This window comes from Neoarius graeffei, chromosome 15 (assembly GCF_027579695.1).
Source record: "Neoarius graeffei isolate fNeoGra1 chromosome 15, fNeoGra1.pri, whole genome shotgun sequence".
NCBI lineage: Eukaryota > Metazoa > Chordata > Actinopteri > Siluriformes > Ariidae > Neoarius > Neoarius graeffei.
The window spans coordinates 73,296,199-73,317,479 of record NC_083583.1 but is presented as its reverse complement, the minus strand read 5'-3'; the positions used below and the strand labels follow the sequence as shown (position 1 = coordinate 73,317,479).

Below are 21,281 nucleotides of genomic sequence, written 5' to 3'. Positions count from 1 at the left end.
CATCTGTGAAACATGGTGGTGGTAGTATCATGGTTTGGGCCTGTTTTGCTGCATCTGGGCCAGGACGGCTTGCCATCATTGACGGAACAATGAATTCTGAATTATACCAGCAAATTCTAAAGGAAAATGTCAGGACATCTGTCCATGAACTGAATCTCAAGAGAAGGTGGGTTATGCAGCAAGACAACGACCATAAGCACACAAGTCGTTCTACCAAAGAATGGTTAAAGAAGAATAAAGTGAATGTTTTGGAATGGCCAAGTCAAAGTCCTGACCTTAATCCAATCGAAATGTTGTGGAAGGACCTGAAGCGAGCAGTTCATGTGAGGAAACCCACCAACATCCCAGAGTTGAAGCTGTTCTGTACGGAGGAACGGGCTAAAATTCCTCCAAGCCGGTGTGCAGGACTGATCAACAGTTACCGCAAACGTTTAGTTGCAGTTATTGCTGCACAAGGGGGTCATACCAGATACTGAAAGCAAAGGTTCACATACTTTTGTCACTCACAGATATGTAATATTGGATCATTTTCCTCAATAAATAAATGACCAAGTATAATATTTTTGTCTCATTTGTTTAACTGGGTTCTCTTTATCTCCTTTTAGGACTTGTGTGAAAATCTGATCAAGTTTTAGGTCATATTTATGCAGAAATATAGAAAATTCTAAAGGGTTCACAAACTTTCAAGCACCACTGTATGTATTTTTGCATATATTTACATCTCTAGTCCATAAAAAAAATAAATTTAAGAATCTCACCGTGGAGTAGATGGAAGATGTACTTGAGACCAGAGAAAGAGACGAACCATGTACTGGAGGGGGAAAAAAGGGAAACACAGAAATCAAAAATATATTTAACTTTCATGTTAATAAACCTTACCTGAAGACTCCGTGCATCATAAAACAGTGTCTCGAAAGCTGAAGTGAAGACACGCAGTCTCCTCCTCAGAAGAGTCGGGTGGTGGTAATAATAATAATAATCTAGCGAGCCTGTACAGTTGGATACCAGGCAGCTCTTAGTGGTAACAGTGTTGCTATGGTAACACTGTTGCATATTGCATGAGCTGCTTTTCTCATGTCAGCAGGAAAAAAAAAGCTCAAGGCAGCAATTTTTTCTCTACAATAACACACCTGATGTGAAGACAGGATTACAAAGATAATATTCAGCTTATTGTGAGCTGAGAGGAACACGGGTGTGTCGCATGAAATTACACGCCGTTGCAAATCACACACACTCAGCCAACCACAGACTGTGTGACAATGCGATGCCCCCGCAGGACAACAGGAGGAAGTGAGGTGATGACACACAGATGAGAGAGAGATAAGACAGGACAGAAAGAGAACAAGCCTGTGTGTGTGTGTGTGTTATATCTGATACACTGATCCTGTTTTACAAAACCACTAACACAGAGTTTGCCCAGAAGGTGTTTCATGAATGGATGGATGGATTATGGAACACTGCACGTTATTCAAGCACACAGCAGACGGAGAGATGGAGAGAGAGATGAAGATACAGTGAAGGAAAGACTTGCTAATGAATGACATGGCAGCACTGTCTCTCCTGATTCATCTCATCTCATCTCATTATCTCTAGCTGCTTTATCCTGTTCTACAGGGTCGCAGGCAAGCTGGAGCCTATCCCAGCTGACTACGGGCGAAAGGCGGGGTACACCCTGGACAAGTCGCCAGGTCATCACAGGGCTGACACATAGACACAGACAACCATTCACACTCACATTCACACCTACGCTCAATTTAGAGTCACCAGTTAACCTAACCTGCATGTCTTTGGACTGTGGGGGAAACCGGAGCACCCGGAGGAAACCCATGCGGACACGGGGAGAACATGCAAACTCCGCACAGAAAGGCCCTCGCCGGCCACGGGGCTCGAACCCGGACCTTCTTGCTGTGAGGCGACAGCGCTAACCACTACACCACCGTGCTGCCCTCTCCTGATTCAACTTGTATTAATTGAAAATTACAATTAAATGATTCAACAGACAGTGTTCTGACTGTTTTTTTTTTTTTACTCATTTCTGACCATTACTGTTTTCCATATAAAATACTTCCTGGGCGGCACGGTGGTGTAGTGGTTAGCGCTGTCGCCTCACAGCAAGAAGGTCCGGGTTCGAGCCCCGGGGCCGGCGAGGGCCTTTCTGTGCGGAGTTTGCATGTTCTCCCCGTGTCCGCGTGGGTTTCCTCCGGGTGCTCCGGTTTCCCCCACAGTCCAAAGACATGCAGGTTAGGTTAACTGGTGACTCTAAATTGAGCGTAGGTGTGAATGTGAGTGTGAATGGTTGTCTGTGTCTATGTGTCAGCCCTGTGATGACCTGGCGACTTGTCCAGGGTGTACCCCGCCTTTCACCCGTAGTCAGCTGGGATAGGCACCAGCTTGCCTGCGACCCTGTAGAAGGATAAAGCGGCTACAGATAATGAGATGAGATGAGAAATACTTCCTGTCACTTTTCCTCCCTCAGACTTCTGACTGATTTCCTCAAGCACTGCACCGTTTATTATCCTTCCTGGTCTCACACATTAAACTCTCTGACGCTTGACAAGCTGAGCAGTAAAGAGTTAAGTGTCTTATTCAAAATGTTGCTGAGATTTGAACTCACAACCTTCTGCTCAACAGCCCAAAGCCACCACCTCCCACATCCTTCCCTCTACCACGCCTTCCTGCTCCCTCACCTTCTTCAAATCCGTCTCTGAAAGAGGCCGAGCGACTCATGATGCGGCTTTTCTCATCCAGTGAGACGCAGGAGTTTCTCAGGCGGCCCTCATTGCACACATCCAGCACTGCGTCCTGATTGGTCAGACTGCTGTTGCGCAGACTCACAAGGTTTATCTGAGCTGCTGTGGTGGGACTGGCTGCAAACACACACACACACACAAAACCACAAACATGAATAGTCAAACACACACCATTACTCACACAAACTCAGCAAGGCATTTAACAAATATCCATGGCAAACTATTTCTGTGCTTTGAGTGTGGAGGTGTAATCGATTCTCTGAACATGCCCAAATTATATTGATGAACGTAAAGAAGCCCACTTTACCAAGCTGTCCGAAATTGAAACGCGTCCCAGATGGCGAGGTCACGCTGGAGCCAGTAGAAAATGGTGAGTTACTGGCCGAGTCCTGCAAGCCACTGATGGAATGTGAACGCAGCCAATCACGTGCCTCCTCTGGGCGGAGCTGTGGTGAGGGGGTGTACCTGCAGGAACATATCAAAAATCCTTCAATTAACAAAACACTGGTGAAAAAAAAGTGTCACAGTTTTTAGCATAATAGACTTTCAATACTGATGCACTGTGTGCGCGCACGTGCGTGTGTGTACAGTGATGCTTGAAAGTTTGTGAACCCTTTAGAATTTTCTATATTTCTGCATAAATATGACCGAAAACATTATCAGATTTTCACACAGGTCCTAAAAGTAGATAAAGAGAACCCAGTTAAACAAATGAGACAAAAATATTATACTTGGTCATTTATTTATTGAGGAAAATGATCCAATATTACACATCTGTGAGTGGCAAAAGTATGTGAACCGTTGCTTTCAGTATCTGGTGTGACCCCCTTGTGCAGCAATAACTGCAACTAAACGTTTGCGGTAACTGTTGATCAGTCCTGCACACCGGCTTGGAGGAATTTTAGCCCATTCCTCCGTACAGAACAGCTTCAACTCTGGGATGTTGGTGGGTTTCCTCACATGAACTGCTCGCTTCAGGTCCTTCCACAACATTTCGATTGGATTAAGGTCAGGACTTTGACTTGGCCATTGTCAGAAGGGTTTTCCTTTCTCCAAACATAACGCTTCTCATTTAAAACAAAAAGTTCTATTTTGGTCTCATCCGTCCACAAAACATTTTTCCAGTAGCCTTCTGGCTTTTCCACATGATCTTTAGCAAACTGCAGATGAGCAGCAATGTTCTTTTTGGAGAGCAGTGGCTTTCTCCTCGTAACCCTGCCATGCACACCATTGTTGTTCAGTGTTCTCCTGATGGTGGACTCATGAACATTAGCCAATGTGAGAGAGGCCTTCAGTTGCTTAGATGTTACTCTGGGGTCCTTTGTGACCTCGCCGACTATTACACACCTTGCTCTTGGAGTGATCTTTGTTGGTCGACCACTCCTGGGGAGGGTAACAATGGTCTTGAATTTCCTCCATTTGTACACAATCTGTCTGACTGTGGATTGGTGGAGTCCAAACTCTTTAGAGATGGTTTTGTAACCTTTTCCAGCCCGATGAGCATCAACAACGCTTTTTCTGAGGTCCTCAGAAATCTCCTTTGTTCGTGCCATGATGCACTTCCACAAACATGTGTTGTGAAGATCAGACTTTGATAGATCCCTGTTCTTTAAATAAAACAGGGTGCCCACTCACACCTGATTGTCATCCCATTGATTGAAAACACCTGACTCTAATTTCACCTTCAAAGTCACTGCTAATCCTAGAGGTTCACATACTTTTGCCACTCACAGATATGTAATGTTGATCATTTATTTATTGAGGAAAATGATCCAAGTATAATATTTTTTGTCTCATTTGTTTAACTGGGTTCTCTTTATCTACTTTTAGGACTTGTGTGAAAATCTGATGATGTTTTAGGTCATATTTATGCAGAAATATAGAAAATTCTAAAGGATTCACAAACTTTCAAGCACCACTGTAAGCTGTAATTAAATTTGACTGAGCTGACAAGCAAAGATTTCCTCAATATCAACATGCTAGCAGCCTGTTCAAGGATAAAGAACAACAAACAACAACATAATGTGCTGATACAGCTTACCCAGATCCCCCCCCCCACATGCCATATTTCCACAACGAATGTGCACAAATACTCAAGACTTGTGCAGAGCCGCGAACAAACAGCAAAATAAAGCTTTAATATTGCCTCTAAAGTAGCCTCTTCAACCTCACTTAAAGGAACAATGTGTGCAAAAAAAAAAATCCCCCCTTAGACCAAAGGTCAACCAAGACCCATTATGACTCTCTCATAAAGAAAAAGTCCACTCTAAAACAATGCAGTATTCAATGTATATCCAATGCATATCAATGTATTACTGAATTATTTATTGGTAAGTGCTGAGAGGTTGGGAGCCATGCTGACATCATGGGGGACTCTGTTACAGTGACGTTTTATCAGACAAAAAAATTCACCAATGTCAGGACTGACACACTCAATGCACTGCTGAAGCATAAATTAAACACTGACAGCCAAGTTGGTGTTAAATGCTTATAAGTGAAAAGCTACAGAATTGTACAATACATAGCAGAGCATTTGAGCAATTCTTTCTCTCTCTCACACACACACATACACACACACACACACACACACACACACTTTCTATGATAGCAAATTAAATCAAGAAACTGCTACATTAATGGGGTTCAGCAAAGCATGTAGGCAAAGTAACCACTAAGGGGTGCCAATAGAAAAATCGATGCAAAGACAAAAGACAAGCGCACAGAAACCACAGGTGTTAGTTCGCAGTGGTTAAGCACACAAAGCACACAAACACCTTTACCTGTCCTGTTTCCGAGGCAAGGTGTTGCGGCTGAATTTGGGACTAGCAGAGGGTGAAGAGAAAGGACTAACAGAAGGATTAGGGCAGAGAAAAAGAGAAAAAGGTTGGGAGGGTGGATACAGGAAGAAATATGTCAAGATTATTGGAAACTCCAGACCTTAAACTTCAACCAACAACATTCCATCCAAAATACTTCATTTAGATACCATAAATAAACACTGACTCAATATCCCAAGCATGCAGCCTGAACACCAACACAGACTGACAATCACAGACTGACATCACCACATACTGACACCACCACAGACTGATACAAACAAAGACTGACATCACCACAGACTGATACAAACAAAGACTGACATCACCACATACTGACACCACCACAGACTGATACAAACAAAGACTGACATCAACACATACTGACACCACCACAGACTGATACAAACAAAGACTAACATCACCACAGACTAAACTTATCTATAGACTGACATCACCACATACTGACACCACCACAGACTGATACAAACAAAGACTAACATCACCACAGACTAAACTTATCTATAGACTGACATCACCACATACTGACATCACCACAGACTGATACAAACACAGACTGACATCACCACAGACTGATACAAACAAAGACTGACATCACCACATACTGACACCACCACAGACTGATACAAACAAAGACTGACATCACCACAGACTGATACAAACAAAGACTGACATCACCACAGACTGACATCACCACAGACTGATACAAACACAGACTGACATCACCACTACTGATACAAACACAGACTGACACCACCAAAGACTGATACAAAGACTGACATCACCACATACTGACACCACCACATACTGATACAACCAAAGACTGACATCACCACAGACTAAACTTATCTATAGACTGACATCACCACATACTGACATCACCACAGACTGATACAAACACAGACTGACATCACCACATACTGATACAAACACAGACTGACATCACCACAGACTGATATAACCACATACTGATACAAATAAAGACTGATATAATCACAGTCTGAGATCAACACAGACTGACACCAACACAGACTGATACAAAGACTGACATCACCACAGACTGATAGAACCACATACTGATACAAACACAGACTGATATCACCACATACTGATATAACCACATACTGATACAAATAAAGACTGATATAATCACAGTCTGAGATCAACACAGACTGACACCAACACAGACTGATACAAAGACTGACATCACCACAGACTGATAGAACCACATACTGATACAAACAAAGACTGACATCACCACAGACTGATATAACCACATACTGATACAAACACAGACTGATATCACCACATACTGATACAAACAAAGACTGACATCACCACAGACTGATATAACCACATACTGATACAAACAAAGACTGATATAATCACAGTCTGAGATCAACACAGACTGAAACCACCACAGACTGACACCAACACAGACTGATACAAACAAGTACTGATATAATCACAGTCTGAGATCAAGACAGACTGAAACCACCACAGACTGACACCAACACAGACTGATACAAACAAATACTGATATAATCACAGTCTGAGATCAACACAGACTGAAACCACCACAGACTGACACCAACACAGACTGATACAAACAAATACTGATATAATCACAGTCTGAGATCAACACAGACTGAAACCACCACAGACTGACACCAACACAGACTGATACTAATAAATACTGATATAATCACAGTCTGAGATCAACACAGACTGAAACCACCACAGACTGACACCAACACAGACTGATACAAACAAGTACTGATATAATCACAGTCTGAGATCAAGACAGACTGAAACCACCACAGACTGACACCAACACAGACTGATACAAACAAATACTGATATAATCACAGTCTGAGATCAACACAGACTGAAACCACCACAGACTGACACCAACACAGACTGATACAAACAAATACTGATATAATCACAGTCTGAGATCAACACAGACTGAAACCACCACAGACTGACACCAACACAGACTGATACTAATAAATACTGATATAATCACAGTCTGAGTTCAACACAGACTGACATCACCACAGACTGATATAACCACATACTGATACAAACAAAGACTGATATAATCACAGTCTGAGATCAACACAGACTCACACCAACACAGACTGACACCAACACAGACTGATACAAACAAATACTGATACAATCACAGTCTGAGATCAACACAGACTGACACCACCACAGACTGATACAAACAAATACTGATACAATCACAGTCTGAGATCAACACAGACTGACACCAACACAGACTGATACAAACAAATACTGATACAATCACAGTCTGAGATCAACACAGACTGACACCAACACAGACTGATACAAACAAATACTGATATAATCACAGTCTGAGATCAACACAGACTCACACCAACACAGACTCACACCAACACAGACTGATACAAACAAATACTGATATAATCACAGTCTGAGATCAACACAGACTGACACCACCACAGACTGATACAAACAAATACTGATACAATCACAGTCTGAGATCAACACAGACTGACACCAACACAGACTGATACAAACAAATACTGATATAATCACAGTCTGAGATCAACACAGACTGACACCACCACAGACTGATACAAAGACTGACATCACCATAGACTGATACAAACAAAGACTGATATAATCACAGTCTGAGATCAACACAGACTCACACCAACACAGACTAAACTTATCTACAGACTGACAATCACATACTGACACCACCACAGACTGATACAAATAAAGACTGACATCACCACAGACTAAATTTATCTACAGACTGACATCACCACATACTGACATCACCACAGACTGATAGAACCACATACTGATACAAACACAGACTGACATCATCACATACTGATACAAACAAAGACTGACATCACCACAGACTAATATAACCACATACTGACATCACCACATACTGATACAAAGACTGACATCACCACAGACTAAACTTATCTACAGACTGGCATCACCACATACTGACATCACCACAGACTGATACAAACACAGACTGACATCACCACATACTGATACAAACACAGACTGACATCACCACAGACTGATATAACCACATACTGTTACAAACACAGACTGACATCACCACAGACTGATATAACCACATACTGACATCACCACATACTGATACAAAGACTGACATCACCACAGACTAAACTTATCTACAGACTGGCATCACCACATACTGACATCATCACAGACTGATATAACCACATACTGATACAAACACAGACTGACATCACCACAGACTGATATAACCACATACTGATACAAACACAGACTGACATCACCACATACTGATACAAACAAAGACTGACATCACCACAGACTGATAGAACCACATACTGATACAAACACAGACTGACATCACCACATACTGATACAAACAAAGACTGACATCACCACAGACTGATAGAACCACATACTGAAATCACCACATACTGATACAAAGACTGACATCACCACAGACTAAACTTATCTACAGACTGGCATCACCACATACTGACATCATCACAGACTGATATAACCACATACTGATACAAACAGACTGAGATCACCACAGACTGATACAAACAAAGACTGACATCACCACAGACTGATATAACCACATACTCATACAAAGACTGACATCACCACAGACTGATAGAAACAAAGACTGACATCACCACAGACTGACATCATCACATACTGATACAAACAAAGACTGAAATCACCACATACTGATATAACCACATACTGATACAAGCACAGACTGACATCACCACATACTGATACAAAGACTGACATCACCACAGACTGATATAACCACATACTGATACAAGCACAGACTGACATCACCACATACTGATACAAAGACTGACATCACCACAGACTGATGGAACCACATACTGATACAAACACAGACTGACATCACCACATACTGATACAAACAAAGACTGACATCACCACAGACTGATAGAACCACATACTGAAATCACCACATACTGATACAAAGACTGACATCACCACAGACTAAACTTATCTACAGACTGGCATCACCACATACTGACATCATCACAGACTGATATAACCACATACTGATACAAACAGACTGAGATCACCACAGACTGATACAAACAAAGACTGACATCACCACAGACTGATATAACCACATACTCATACAAAGACTGACATCACCACAGACTGATAGAAACAAAGACTGACATCACCACAGACTGACATCATCACATACTGATACAAACAAAGACTGAAATCACCACATACTGATATAACCACATACTGATACAAGCACAGACTGACATCACCACATACTGATACAAAGACTGACATCACCACAGACTGATATAACCACATACTGATACAAGCACAGACGGACATCACCACAGACTGAAATCACCACATACTGATATAACCACATACTGATACAAGCACAGACTGACATCACCACATACTGATACAAAGACTGACATCACCACAGACTGATATAACCACATACTGATACAAGCACAGACTGACATCACCACAGACTGATATAACCACATACTGATACAAGCACAGACTGACATCACCACATACTGATACAAAGACTGACATCACCACAGACTGATAGAACCACATACTGATACAAACACAAACTGACATCACCACAGACTGATATAACCACATACTGATACAAACACAGACTGACATCACCACAGACTGATACAAACAAAGACTGACATCACCACAGACTGATATAACCACATACTGATACAAAGACTGACATCACCACAGACTGATATAACCACATACTGATACAAACAGACTGAGATCACCACAGACTGATACAAACAAAGACTGACATCACCACAGACTGATATAACCACATACTCATACAAAGACTGACATCACCACAGACTGATAGAAACAAAGACTGACATCACCACAGACTGACATCATCACATACTGATACAAACAAAGACTGAAATCACCACATACTGATATAACCACATACTGATACAAGCACAGACTGACATCACCACATACTGATACAAAGACTGACATCACCACAGACTGATATAACCACATACTGATACAAGCACAGACTGATATAACCACATACTGATACAAGCACAGACTGATATAACCACATACTGATACAACCACAGACTGATATAACCACATACTGATACAACCACAGACTGACATCACCGCAGACTGATATAATCACAGTCTGAGATCAACACAGACTGACACCACCACAGACTGATACAAACAAAGACTGAAATCACCGCAGTCTGAGATCAACAGACTGACGCCAACACAGACTGATACACACAAAGACTGAAATCACCACAGACTGAACTTATCTACAGACTGACATAATCACATACTGACACCACCACAGACTGATATAACCACAGACTGATACAAACAGACTGAGATCACCACAGACTGATACAAACAAAGACTGACATCACCACAGACTGATATAACCACATACTCATACAAAGACTGACATCACCACAGACTGATAGAAACAAAGACTGACATCACCACAGACTGACATCATCACATACTGATACAAACAAAGACTGAAATCTTTGTGGTGACTGACATCACCACAGACTGATATAACCACATACTGATACAAACACAGACTGACATCACCACAGACTGATACAAACAAAGACTGACATCACCACAGACTGAACTTATCTACAGACTGACATAATCACACACTGACACCACCACAGACTGATATAACCACAGACTGATACAAACACAGACTGACATCACATACTGACACCACGACAGACTGATAAAACTACAGACCGAGATCACCACAGACTGATATAATCACAGACTGATACAAACAGACTGACATCACCACAGACTGATACAAACAGTCTGACATCACCACAGACTGATATAACCACAAACTGATACAAACACAGCCTGAAAAACACACAGACCGAGATCACCACAGACTGACATCACCACAGACTGAACTTATCTACAGACTGACATAATCACACACTGACACCACCACAGACTGATATAACCACAGACTGATACAAACACAGACTGACATCACATACTGACACCACGACAGACTGATAAAACTACAGACCGAGATCACCACAGACTGATATAATCACAGACTGATACAAACAGACTGACATCACCACAGACTGATACAAACAGTCTGACATCACCACAGACTGATATAACCACAAACTGATACAAACACAGCCTGAAAAACACACAGACCGAGATCACCACAGACTGACATCACCACATACTGATATAATCACAGACTGCAGTGTTTCCCCTACCATTATACTGGGGGGCACTCCACAACCACCCTCCACCCCCCCACCCCCCCTAAAAAAAAAAACATACAGGCACTAGGACCATGCGGAAAGAGAGCCTGCTCAAAAACAGGAGAGGGTGCAGTCACTAGGACCATGCAGAAACATCTCTGTCTGCTTCCTTCTCCTCTTGTGCGCTCAAAAACGGTTCAAACAATTCGATTCAAACAATAGTTAGCAATGTGAGAATCCCCAAGCAGCAAAAGATGGAGGCTATACGACATTCTCATTCTCATTATCTCTAGCCGCTTTATCCTGTTCTACAGGGTCGCAGGCAAGCTGGAGCCTATCCCAGCTGACTACAGGCGAAAGGCGGGGTACACCCTGGACAAGTCGCCAGGTCATCACAGGGCTGACACATAGACACAGACAACCATTCACACTCACACCTACGGTCAATTTAGAGTCACCAGTTAACCTAACCTGCATGTCTTTGGACTGTGGGGGAAACCGGAGCACCCGGAGGAAACCCACACGGACACGGGGAGAACATGCAAACTCCACACAGAAAGGCCCTCGCCGGACACGGGGCTCGAACCCAGGACCTTCTTGCTGTGAGGCGACAGCGCTAACCACTACACCACCGTGCTGCCCGGCTATACGACATGTTTTCAAAAAAAAAAATGTAAAAAAATAAATAAATTTTTTTTTTTTTTTTTAAAGTGTGCGAGTGAGGTCTTCACACACACACACACACACACACACACAAACACACACTATATTAAGTTAGCTAACGTTAGGTTATGAATATTCATAGTGAGATCATGTTAGAATATGATATCACTTTGTAAACATCTTCAAGTTAGCTAGCCATAGAAAATGACTTATTTTTTACGTTATTTCAAACAAACAGTCAGTCTACTACTGTACTTCTTCACTCAACACATAAATCAAAGTACTGATAGGCAGTGGAGGGGGAAGTGAAAACAAATTACAGAAAGAAGAAATAAGCTATCCAACTTTCTAATTAGAATTATAAATCAATTAGAACTATTAATGGTTCATATGCCATTTTAATCTCTTGAGACTTGTTAAAAAAAGATTTCTCAAAGAAACATTCTATTGTGGGGCGGCACGGTGGTGTAGTGGTTAGCGCTGTCGTCTCACAGCAAGAAGGTCCGGGTTCGAGCCCCGTGGCCGGCGAGGGCCTTTCTGTGCGGAGTTTGCATGTTCTCCCCGTGTCCGCGTGGGTTTCCTCCGGGTGCTCCGGTTTCCCCCACAGTCCAAAGACATGCAGGTTAGGTTAACTGGTGACTCTAAATTGAGCGTAGGTGTGAATGTGAGTGTGAATGGTTGTCTGTGTCTATGTGTCAGCCCTGTGATGACCTGGCAACTTGTCCAGGGTGAACCCCGCCTTTCGCCCGTAGTCAGCTGGGATAGGCTCCAGCTTGCCTGCGACCCTGCACAGGATAAGCGGTTGTGGATAATGGATGGATGGATGGATGGATGGATGTTCTATTGTAAAACAAATTGTTGTAAAATAATTCTGTTGTAAAAAAAACACAGCTATATTGTAAAAATTGTTGCAATTACTGTTCTAAAATAAATGTGAAGACTTAAATATGACTCCTTTAACTGTTTGTTCAGGTCCAAATGCTCTGTAATAGGAGCCGTGGGGAGGGGGTCCTGCAGGTGACCATCCTCACCCAGAACCCCCCCAAGCCAGTAAACTTTGGGGAAACACTGCAGACTGATATCAACACAAACTGATATAATCACAGACTGACATCAGCACATACTGATATAATCACAGGCTGACTTCATCACGTGCTGATACAAACACGGTCTAACATCACCTCAGACTGATATAACCACAGACTGATACAAACACAGTCTGACATCACCGCAGACTGACATCAGCACATACTGATATGATCACAGGCTGACTTCATCATGTGCTGATACAAGCACAGTCTAACATCACCTCAGACTGATATAACCACAGACTGATAGAAACACAGTCTGACATCACCTCAAACTGACATCAGCACATACTGATATGATCACAGACCAACATCACCACAGACTGATATAAACACAGTCTAACATCATCACAGACTGATACCGTACAAACACAGTCTAACATCACCTCAGACTGATATCAGCATAGACTGACATCACCACATACTGACATCACTACAGACTGACATCACCACAGACTGATATAATCACTGATTGATACAAACAGACTGACATCACCACATACTGACACCGCGACAGACTGATAAAACTACAGACCAAGATTACCACAGACTGACATCACCACATACTGATACAAACACAGAATGACATCACTATATACTGATATAACCACAGACTGGTACAAATACCGTCTGACATCACCACAGACTGATAATCACAGACTGACATCGCACATACTGTATAATCACAGACTGACAATCACAGACTGACATCAGCACATACTGTATAATCACAGACTGACATCAGTACATACTGATAATCACAGACTGACATCAGCTCAGACTGACAGCACACACTGATACAAGCACAGTCTAACATCACCACAGACTGATATCAGCACAAACTGATATAATCATACACTGACATTGCCACATACTGACATCACCTCAGACTGATACAAACACAGTCTAACATCACCACTAACTGATATCAGTACATACTGATATAATCACAGACTGATAATCACCATCTGACATCACCTCAGACTGACATCGTGCATACTGAATAATCACAGACTGACATCACCTCAGACTGACATCGCACATACTGTATAATAACAGACTAATAATCACCATCTGACATCACCTCAGACTGATATCAGCACATACTGATATAATCACAGACTGATAATCACCATCTGACATCACCTCAGACTGACATCACGCATACTGAATAATCACAGACTGACATCACCAGACTGATAATCACAGACTGACATCAGCACATACTGTATAATCACAGACTGAAATCACCTCAGACTGACATCAGCACATACCGTATAATCACAGACTGGCATCACTACATACTGATAATCACAGACTGGCATCAGCTCAGACTGACAGCACACACTGATACAAGCACAGTCTAACATCACCACAGACTGACATCAGCACAAACTGATATAATCATACATTGACATCGCCACATACTGACATCACCTCAGACTGAAACAAACAGAGTCCAACATCACCACTAACTGATATCAGTACATACTGATATAATCACAGACTGATAATCACCATCTGACATCACCTCAGACTGACATCGTGCATACTGAATAATCACAGACTGACATCACCTCAGACTGATATCAGCACATACTGTATAATCACAGACTGATAATCACCATCTGACATCACCTCAGACTGACATCGCGCATACTGAATAATCACAGACTGACATCACCAGACTGATAATCACAGACTGACATCACCTCAGACTGACATCAGCACATACTGATATGATCACAGACCAACATCACCACAGACTGATACAAACACAGTCTAACATCACCACTAACTGATATCAGCACATACTGATATAATCACAGACTGATAATCACCATCTGACATCACCTCAGACTGACATCGCGCATACTGAATAATCACAGACTGACATCACCAGACTGATAATCACAGACTGACATCACCTCAGACTGACATCAGCACATACTGATATGATCACAGACCAACATCACCACAGACTGATACAAACACAGTCTAACATCACCACAGACTGATATAATCACTGATTGATACAAACAGACGGACATCACCACATACTGACACCGCAACAGACTGATAAAACCACAGACCGAGATTACCACAGACTGGCATCACCACATACTGATACAAACACAGTCTAACATCACCTCAGACTGATACAAACACAGAATGACATCACTATATACTGATATAACCACAGACTGGTACAAATACCGTCTGACATCACCACAGACTGATAATCACAGACTGACGTCGCACATACCGTATAATCACATACTGCATAATCACAGACTGACACTCACAGACTGACATCACCTCAGACTGACATCAGCACATACTGTATAATCACAGACTGACATCACTACATACTGATAATCACAGACTGACAGCACACACTGATACAAGCACAGTCTAACATCTCCACAGACTGATATCAACACAAACTGATATAATCATACATTGACATCGCCACATACTGACATCACCTCAGACTAACATCACCACAGACTGATACAAACACAGTCCAACATCACCACTAACTGATATCAGTACATACTGATATAATCACAGACTGATAATCACCATCTGACATCACCTCAGACTATCAGCACATACTGTATAATCACAGACTGATAATCACCATCTGACATCACCTCAGACTGATATCAGTACATACTGTATAATCACAGACTGGCATCACTACATACTGATAATCACAGACTGGCATCAGCTCAGACTGACAGCACACACTGATACAAGCACAGTCTAACATCACCACAGACTGATATCAGCACAAACTGATATAATCATACATTGACATCACCACATACTGACATCACCACAGACTGATACAAACACAGTCTAACATCACCACTAACTGATATCAGCACATACTGATACAATCACAGACTGATAATCACCATCTGACATCACCTCAGACTGACATCGCGCATACTGAATAATCACATATTGACATCACCACAGACTGATACAAACACAGTCTAACATCACCACTAACTGATATCAGCACATACTGATATAATCACAGACTGATAATCACCATCTGACATCACCTCAGACTGACATCGCCCATACTGAATAATCACAGACTGACATCAGCACATACTGTATAATCACAGACTGACATCAGCACATACTGTATAATCACAGACTGACATCAGCACATACTGTATAATCACAGACTGACATCAGCACATACTGTATAATCACAGACTGACATCAGCACATACTGTATAATCACAGACTGACATCAGCACATACTGTATAATCACAGACTGACATCACCAGACTGATAATCACAGACTGACATCAGCACATACTGATATAATCACAGACTGACATCACCACAGACTGATGTCCTATCCTATTCTGCTCAGTTATGCAAATCAAATACCTCCGTCTACAAATTCCATTCAAATACCTACTTATCTCAAATCACCACAGACTGAACCCAGGGGTCTGAATATTCTAAACAAAATGATTCTTCAAACACATTTTCCAAATTTTCTATATAAATGGAGTATTTACAGTTGTGGACAAATGTGTTGGTACCCTTACAGTTCGTTGAAACACTTTCTTTCTCCTGAAAAATAATGAAATTAAAAGCAACTTTCTCGTGTAAACTTGCATGCCTTTGGTATGTCACAGAGTAAAAAAAACAAACAAAAAAAAGTATGCAAAGAAATGATTTACTGTTTATTTTACAAAGATATTCTAAAATAGCCTGGACAGATTTGTTGGTACCCTAGAAAAGATTATAAATGATTAGATTATAGTGATATTTCAAACTCATTTTTTAACCTTAATAAGTATCACAGGTGTCTTCAATCTTGTAATCAGTCATTCAGTCTATTTAAATGGAGAAAAGTCATCACTCTGCCAACTGGTATCATCGTGTGCACCACGCTGAACATGGACCAGAAAAAGCAAAGGGGAGAGGTTTTCGAAGAAATCAGAAAGAACATTTTAGACAAGCATTTTAAAGGCAAAGACTATAAGACCATCTCCGAGCAGCTTGATGTTCCTGTGACTACAGCTGCAAATATTATTAAGAAGTTTAAGTTCCATGTGACTGTAGTCAACCTTCCTGCATGTGACTGCAAGAGGAAAATCGATCACAGATTGAACAGAAGGATAGTGACAATGGTAGAAAAACAGCCGAGGACAACTACCAAATGTGATAAAAGTTGAACTCCAAGGTCAAGGTACATCCATGTCTGATTGCACTGTGTCACTTTTTAAGCGACAGCCAATGGAAGAAGACCAAGAGGACTCCATTGTTGAAAGAAAAACTTAAAAAAGTCAGACTCGAATTTACTTAAATGCATATTGACAAGCCACAATGCTTCTGTGCACAATGCATTAAGTTTTTCTTACAAAGCTCCACCGTTATGGAACAGCCTTCCAAGTAGTGATCGGGAATCAGACACAGTCTCAGTGTTTAAGTCTAGGCTGAAAACATATTTGTTTAGTCAAGCCTTTTGTTAATGGTGTTTATGAGGTAAAGGAGTAGATCTGGAGGGTCCTCAGACATACAGTGTTTTGGTAAACTGGGATGTATGGATGCTGTCAGTCCCCACTCGCTTGCTCATTCGAGTTTGTTGACGGTGTAGTGGCTGGCTGCTTTATGTCCCGGGGCTCCCTCATGCCTGTGTTACCTTCTGGCTCTCCCCTTTTAGTTATGCTGTCATAGTTAGTTGCCGGAGTCCCTGCTTGTACTCGGTGCAATATGTATACTGTTCCTACTTATTCAGGTGACATTGGGCATACCTAACCACCTGCATTTTCTTCCCCCCCAAAAAAATCTGTCCCTCTGAGTTACATGGAGTCAACAGAAAATCTTTTGGTGGAGAGGGTGGAGACCTCGACTGGCTATCATAGCCTGCAGGGAATTGGCCGTCAGACATTCTGTCGCATGTCCCAGACCCGGTGAAATGTAACTGAATTGTCTTGGCCAGCCCTAAGGGTCCCATCTGCATCTCATCATTGCTGAGGAGTGTGTTCCCATCACCCAATCAAGCATCCGGCCAGAGCAGGTCATGATATTTTTTAACCATATTAACATGCCATTGTGTGTTATGCCTGATGTCAAGAGACTCATCTCTGCGAGCCTACCACACAGATTTAATACTTGTGTCATTTTTAGGGCATACCTAACAACCTGTGTTTTCTTTCTCTCTCTTTGTCTTCCCAACCCCCCCCCATCTGTCCCTCTGAGTTACATGTTGGTCCTTGGATTGAGATGCTGGCCTCTTCTGCCCCTCGGACTTGCCTGATCCATCCTGGTGCCCTGTGTCTGGTCGGAGTCTCATCGCATCGCTCCTGTGGAGGACGGCCCCATGAGGACAGTTGAGGGTTATACCTGGAAGACGCTCTGGACTCTTACAGTAATGCTTTTATGGCTGAGGACTACTGTTGAATTGCTAACTTTAGGACTGCAGTTGTCATGAACAGTTTTGCACTCAAGTTTCCATCAATGAAGAGTTACAACATCAATGAAACTGTCTTCATGTTAAAACTGTTAATATTATAGTCAGGCTGTCTGTTGTTGCCCAAATGAGGATGGGTTCCCTTTTGAGTCTGGTTCCTCTCGAGGTTTCTTCCTCATGTCGTCTGAGGGAGTTTTTCCTTGCCACAGGCTTGCTCATTGGGGATAGATTAGGGACAAAATTAGCTCATGTTTTAAGTCGTTCAAATTCTGTAAAGCTGCTTTGCGACAATGTTTATTGTTAAAAGCGCTATACAAATAAACTTGACTTCTGGGAACATGTCCTTTGGACAGATGAGACAACACTCAAGCTTACTGGCAAGTCACATCAGCTCTCTATCCACAAAAGAAAAAAAAATGAAGCTTTCAAAGAAAAGAACACTGCACCTACCATAAAACACAGAGGAGGCTTCGTTATGATTTGGGACTGGTTTGCTGCATCTGGCATGGGGTGCCTTGAATCTGTGCAGGGCGCAATGAAATCTCAAGACTATCAAGGCATTCTGGAGCGAAACGTACTACCCAGTGTCAGAAAGGTCTGTCTCAGTCGCAGGTCATGCGTCCTGCAACAGGATAAAGACCCAAGACACACAGCTAAAAGCACCCAAGAATGGTGAAGAACAAAACAATGGACTATTCTGAAGTGGCCTTCTCTGAGCCCTGATTTGAATCTTATCGAACATCTCTGAAAAGCGCTGAAACATGCAGTGTGGAGAATGAACCCTTCAAACCTGAGACAGCTGGCGCGGTTTGCTCTGAAAGAGTGGGCCAAACTACCTGTTGGTAGATGTAGAAGTCTCAATGAGAGTTACAGAGATCGCTTGTTAGCAATGATTGCTGCTAAAGATTATGCAACAAAATATTAAGTAAGTTACACCATCACCATCATTTTTGTCCATGCCATTTTCATTTGTTTTGTTATGTAAAATATTCAGTTGAATCAAAAGCAAAGTCTGATTTATGATAAACGTGGAATAAACAATTAATTAACTTTTGCCAGTTTCAAGTTATTGCAGAGATAGTTTTTTTTTTTTTTTGTGGAAGGGTACCAACAAATTTGTCCATGTCTGTAAATACTCTTTTTTTTTTTTGCCTTGATCATCCAGTTTGGACATGCAATCAAATATACATTTCAAATGCATGTTCATCCCAACACTGTGTTCAAAGATCTCATCAAGATAATGTTCAACTATACAATTAAACAAATCCATCCAAATTATCTCATTCAATTACTCCTTCCGAATACTTCATTCATTCTACAAAAACACATAACTCCCATATGCAAATATCCAAATCTCTATCCTACTCTGCTCAGTTCTCCGAATCAAATACCTCGATCTATACGTCCTATTTAAAGACCCATTAATTATCCTACTTGTCTCGAATATGCCTGTTAATTTCTGAAAAACATCACATGTGAATTCTAAAACCCAATACGCCTATTCCAAAACTCGGAAGAAATACCCTGTTTAAATACCCCAACTGAATATGGCATCCAACACATGAAACAACTTCATCCAAACAATCTTCCAGAATTACCCCTGTCCAAATACCCCATCCGGATACCTATGATTCCAAATTATCCGACTCACCTGTCCGTCTTGGCGCTTCCAGTGCGAGTGATTGGCTGGTGGCTGTTGTCACGGTGATGCCCGCTGCTGACTGACATATCAATGGATTCAGTGCTGGTGTGCATGCTGCTGACAGAGGGGTGGCCCCATGTGCCTGTACCCCCCGAGTAGCCTGAGCCAGGGCTGGACGCTTGCTCACTGCCCCCTGCACCCCCACTACTGCCTGCTGAGGGTGAGTCTAGAAGCCCAGCAGAGGGCACAGAGTGGTGTCCCAATGTGGCATGAGGGTTTGAAATGACCACTGAGTTCTTCAGGTTCTCTGTGGCAGTGGCCTGTTTAGCAGCTTTACCTCCAAAAAGTCTAGAGACAAACAAGATGAAAAGACTGAAAAAGACTGGGAGTATGAATAGTACAAAAAAAAAAAAAGTTGAGAATGTCAGCTCAAAGAGAAATTTGGGAAATGCATTTTTCTGGCCTTATGGCAGGCATTAATGTTAATTA

At 41.9% G+C, this 21,281-nt stretch overlaps 1 protein-coding gene across 2 annotated transcripts in view; it reads right to left on the bottom strand.

The window, feature by feature from the left end:
• nav2a (neuron navigator 2a) overlaps positions 1-21,281 on the bottom strand; it is a 229,138-nt gene that overhangs the window by 87,208 nt on the left and 120,649 nt on the right. Inside the window, exons 16-20 of one of the 2 annotated variants that reach the window (XM_060941848.1) lie at positions 20,802-21,140; positions 5,531-5,596; positions 3,058-3,215; positions 2,688-2,867; positions 759-811 (exon numbers count right to left, since the gene is read on the bottom strand). In XM_060941848.1, coding sequence (XP_060797831.1) covers positions 759-811; positions 2,688-2,867; positions 3,058-3,215; positions 5,531-5,596; positions 20,802-21,140 — 796 coding nt within the window. The remainder of the gene's footprint in view (positions 1-758; positions 812-2,687; positions 2,868-3,057; positions 3,216-5,530; positions 5,597-20,801; positions 21,141-21,281) is intronic. The other variant, XM_060941847.1, reaches the window with a different exon arrangement.